Source organism: Monoraphidium neglectum (genome assembly GCF_000611645.1).
Source record: "Monoraphidium neglectum strain SAG 48.87 unplaced genomic scaffold scaffold04122, whole genome shotgun sequence".
In the NCBI taxonomy this organism is placed as follows: Eukaryota; Viridiplantae; Chlorophyta; class Chlorophyceae; order Sphaeropleales; family Selenastraceae; genus Monoraphidium; species Monoraphidium neglectum.
The window spans coordinates 1-5,029 of NW_014009507.1; the positions used below are offsets into that span (position 1 = coordinate 1).

The 5,029-nt window shown below is 66.4% G+C and overlaps 2 protein-coding genes across 2 annotated transcripts; both read right to left on the reverse strand.

Moving 5' to 3' along the window:
- Positions 1–925: 925 nt before the first annotated feature.
- MNEG_13903 (hypothetical protein) lies at positions 926–1,225 on the reverse strand (the record flags this gene model as incomplete). The annotated part of the gene is made up of 1 exon (XM_014037624.1): positions 926–1,225. A coding segment is annotated over one exon (300 nt), but the record flags the coding sequence as incomplete, so codon positions are not given.
- Positions 1,226–2,021: 796 nt separating this feature from the next.
- Positions 2,022–2,910, reverse strand: MNEG_13904 (hypothetical protein; the record flags this gene model as incomplete). The annotated part of the gene is made up of 3 exons (XM_014037625.1): positions 2,022–2,147; positions 2,351–2,428; positions 2,656–2,910. The coding sequence occupies 3 exons, from the start codon at positions 2,908–2,910 to the stop codon at positions 2,022–2,024; spliced, it is 459 nt and encodes a 152-aa protein (XP_013893079.1).
- Positions 2,911–5,029: the final 2,119 nt, after the last annotated feature.

The window sequence follows — 5,029 nt, forward strand, 5'->3', positions numbered from 1 at the left end:
GGGGGGGGGGGGGAGGGAGACACGGGGCGCAGCGTGCCAGGTCAAAGAGGCGGCCCGGCGAGGCGTGTGTGCTTTTGAGGGGGGGAGATGAGGCCGCCCCGCTGCGCACGACGCGAGGGCGGCTGTTGACATGCGCCGCCGCAAGCTTGCTCCTGGTGGCCCTGCGGAGGCCTCCCTTGGCCCTCCCCAGCAACAGGGCGCAGGCGCCCGCCCTGCCCCATCCGTGCACGCCCGCCCGCCGCGCGCACCGGCTGTGAGGCTGAGGGAGGGGTCCCGCTGCAGATTTTCGGCGATGAGGGTCGGCAGCCGCCGCGAAGCCCACTTGGCGGTGCCGCGGCCGCCATGGCCGTCGAGCACGCCGGCCAGGTGCGCCACCACCGTGGGCGCGCACCCGACGCCGCCGCCGCAGCCGCCGGCGACTGCCGCCGCGGCGCACTGCAGGCTGGTGGCGCGCACGTTCGCCGCGAGCCGCGCGGCGCGCGCGGAGAGCGGCGCGCGGGGGTTGTTCACGAGCGGCCGGCCTGGGGGGTCGTCGTTTTTGAGGCCCGCGCCAGTGTGCGCGGCGCACACAGATATGCCGCACGCGCCGCCGCCGCCGCTGCCGCCGCCGCTGCCGCCGCTGTCGCTGCTGCTGCCGGCGTCGCTGCTGCTCGTGGGGTCAGGGCGCAGCAGGCGCGCAATGACGGCGGCATCCTCATTCTTTTCATGAGGTCCGTTGGCCTGGTACATGATATGAAAGGATAAGAAAGTGTTTATGACATGCGAAGGGCCACAAGCGCAAGGCAAGGCGATGCGCATGGGCGCACACGGCGAGCGTGGGCGCGGCGGCGGCCGAATGCGTGCAGCGGCAGCTTCTGCGGCCCCTGCCGCCCCAGCTTCCCCTGCGCGGAACAGCGGGGCGGCCGTGCAGAGCGCGCGCGCCCACCGTTGCGCTGCCGAGCCCGATCTGCCAGACCGCCGCCGCTGCCGCCTCGCTGCTGGATACCGTCCGAGCGCCGGCGCCGAAAGCCGCGTCGTGCGGCGCCGCGCCGCGCGGCTGCTGCTGAAGGGTTGCTGTCGGCGGCTCTATCGCGGCCACCACCCTGGTTCGCCCCGTGGCGGGCGCGACGCCGCGGCGCCTCGGCGCTAGGCAGCAGGCGCCAGGCACCAAAGAGGTCGCAGATTGCGCACCTCTACTGCTGTGAGCTACAGCCGGGCAGCCGGGCGCAGCTAGTGGGAGCAGCATCGCTGGATTGCGCGCGCGATGACTCTGCGCCGCAGCTGGAACGCGAGTGAGCTGTCCTCGCGTAGACCTCCAAGCTCGCAACGCTAAGATGTTCAGATATAACTCAGAAAACGTTACGGCGCAGGCATCTCTCCGCCCTTAGCTCACGCGTCTCAAGGGCGGACAGCCTTGCGTGTCTGTGTGCGATGCGTATTTTGATCCAAATAAGCTCCGTTTGATTTCAAACTATCAGCGATTGGCCAACGTGTTTTGTTGTTGGACTTCTTCGGCAGGACCAGTCGCGCCCCTGCTGATGACCTGCCATGCCCGCAGAGGCAGCTGACGCAGCCCATGCCCCAACTGACGCCGTGCATGCCCCCCCCCCCCAAGGCCAGCGTGGTCCCTGAAAGTCAATGCTTTGCTTGAAGCTGTATTTGATGACCCTGCAGCGCCCCGCCGTCGTGCTCCGGCGGGGCGCGTCTGGGAAGGGTCCATGTGCCTCACGCCCAGGGTCACCTATTGCACACAGGGTCACACGCGGCATCCCACCCCCCTCTAGTGTTGGGATGGCTTCTGAGCGAAATTCGGGAGGAGGGGATCAGCCAGCAATAGAGCGCTACCAGACGGGCCTCGTACCTGCGATTCTGCCACCAGCTGTCACCATGGCACATGGCTCAACATGATGGTGGTATAAAGCATGCACTTACAGTCTGCTGCAGCACACACGTACAAGAGTTGCTGCTGGCGCAACCCTGGCACACGTGCCACTGCAAGAAAGTCTGCAGCTGGGCGAACAGCCCTGCCGCCACGTTCACGTTCACAGCAGCTGCGCGTCGGCCGCAGCAATGATCTCATCGGGCAGCTTCCCGATGACGTAAGCGCCCCCCTCCACCGGCCGCAGGCCTTCCCGTGCAGCTGCCGCTTCGATGGCTGAGATCACCGCCTGTCCAGGAGCAGCATGTATGCCGTGCACCGCGAGGCCGCATTGCGACGCAGAGGCAGGGAGCGCGCACTTTGTTTGGTGCTAGCAACCTCCAAGGAACCTCCAAGTACGCCTACGCGAGCCTGCCACGCCATACCCTGCCCTCCGGCTCCCTTCCAAGTCGGCATGTTCCCCTCCCGCCTTGAGATGAGCCCGCCTCGCACCTGTGGCGGCGACGTCCCCGGGTCAAGCAGGTTGCACGCCACCTCCACCACGCCTGGGCTGTGGGCCAACGCCATTGCCTGCTCAAGTGTGTGGGCAGGCGCAAACGCAGCACTTTGAAAGCAAAACGCCAACATCCGAAAGGCTCCTCGCACATGAGCACCACACCCAAATGCACCGGCGTGTTGTGCGGCATTGACAGGCGGTGGCCTAGCATCCTCGCTCGCTGTGCTTCGCGGGAGCGGGCGCTCCAAATCTTTCTCTTTTGACAAAGCCCGAGCCAACAAGACGCGCCGCCCGCACCCACCTCGACGCCGGCCAGCCCGCCGCCCCGCTCCCCGACCGCGCGCGCCACGCGCCGGGCCGCAGCCACGTCGTCGGTCCTGATGGGCACGTTGAAGTTGACGATCCAGGGCACCGCGCCGACGGTGATCACGCCGCGGCGGGGGTCGGCCGCCAGGGGGCCGGCGTCTGGGGGGTAGAGCGACAAGTCGGCGCCCGCGGCCAGGGCGCCGCGCCAGCTGTTGCTGCCCGCGTCGGTGGACCCGAAATAGCCTGGCATGCGGCGTGGGGTTTGGGTGTGATACAGGTGTCTGTGCCTGAGCAGACCGACGGCGGCCACAGGGAGCCCGCCGTCTGCTCTGCTGTTGTTTCCCTACTGTTTCAAAGGAAACAAGACCGCGGCGGCCACGCCACGCACCTAGCTGCCGTCGGATCTCAGCCAGCCTCCGCCCCTCTGGGTGCGCCGCCCCGTAGAAGTAAACGGGCAGGCCAGCGCCCCCGCCGGCGAGCCGCAGGCCGATGCCCCGAGCTAGCTGCGCTGCCGCGGCGAGCTGAGAGCTGCCTGCCGCCCCTCCGCCAGAGCTGGTGCTGGCATGCGCCCCGGACGCAGCCCTAGCATCAGGGCCGGCGCCTCTGCTGCTGCCGCCGACTTCGCCCCTGCTGCTGCTGCCGCCGGCGTCGCCGCTGCTGCTGCTGCCGCCGACGGGGCCGCGTCCGAGGGACGCAGGTACCGGGTGGCAGCTGATGTGGTCGAGCGCGCCCAGCCGTGGGTGGGTTGCGCTGTGTCCGCGCAGGTCAATTGCTGCGAGCGCCGCCTCCGCCACCGTGACGACCGCGGACTCGAGCTGCAAGGAAACGCGTGTGCAGGAACTGACGTGGGTGCACGTGGGTTTGACACTTGTGTGCGCCATGGTCGGAAGCATGGCGTTGGCATTGTGGCATGCAGTGCATAGTGCCACCACAACTGCCCCAAAGCCGTGCTAGGAAAATCCAGTTACTCTACAACCCAGCCCACCGCGGGTGCGCTGGGCGAGACGAGGGTGTAGCTGCTGCGGTGGTAGGGCTCGTCCACAAAGCTGGCCGCCAACAGCACGCCAGGCTGCGCGCGGCACAGGTCCCTTAGGCGGGCAATCACCGCCGCGTCGCGGCCCTCGGATGCATACACATGACATCCTACGGTGGTGTTCGCGTGGCGTGCGTGCGTGTGGCATGATGCATTCGGCGGCGGCGTCGATAGCCACAGCGGCGCAACAAGCGCCCCTAGTCCAAGCAGAGGAAGCACACGTGCAACATGTCCCTGACGACTAGGCAGCAGTACACATAAATGTTCAGTGGTTTGATTCAATGGATGTTAGAAACCAATGGGCTGTGGCTGCCCCGCGCAAAGATCATGTGCCGCTGCGTACCAAGCAGCAGGCGAGGTGCCCGCAAGGCCATGATGTAACCGCTGAGTATCCGCGTACATGAGATCCTTGATTTTTGTTCTTCGCATCACCTGGGGCGCAACCTGCGGTCACGTTGAATAATCAGCAGCTGCTTCATGGATGGATGCCTCGGTGTTCTGGTCAGCAGCCAGCCGGCTTTGTTAGGTTTCAGTATGTGCTAATCGAGGAAAGTTTGTTGCTACTCAGCTCTAGGGGCTCGCTCGCAACAGCGGTTTCAAAGTGAGTTTCGTCCCAGTCGGCTGTCAGCCTTGCTTTACGATGTATTGAGGTAAATGGGGCGCTAGCATACGCAGTAATGTATCAACCAGGGGTCCTGTATCCCAACAAAGCCTCGCACAGGGCCTCAAACAGCATGCTCTGTGCACCCCCTGACAGCGACCAGTTCATGAGGAATCGGGCGCACTGAGCGCATAAGATCATCGAATTCTATCGCATGAGCTTCAAGGACGGCATGCGGACGTCAGCAGGACCCCGTTTGCTGCGGCTTGATAGTGAAAGCTCCACGGAGGAGGTGCGGACGAGGAAAGGGATTTCGCCACATGTAATGGAGTGCATTGTGGGACTCTGCGAGGGCGGCAGCCTTGGGGCGGCGTTGCGGGCACCGCTGTGGGTTGACCGTCGCTGCTCGCTGCCCGCTGCCCGCTGCCCTCTGCAGCCGCTGCTGCCGCTGCTGCTGCTTTGGCAGCAGCAAACACCTCCGCGCAACACGCCGCCAACCCTCTTCCCAAACAGGATATGCACGCTACGGCGGCAGCGCCCAAAGCGGGCGTGCTGGCCACCAGGCAGGGCTCGTCTGCGAGCGCCCAGGCGGGGCTGGCGCTGGCGCCCGTCAAGCACAGCAAGCAGAGCCGTGGCGACAGCGGCAGCAGCACAGACGGCGCCAATGGCGTGGACAACCGCAGCCCGCTGATCGGCAGCCGTGTGCACCCCGCGCCGCGCGAGGCGCGCGGCGAC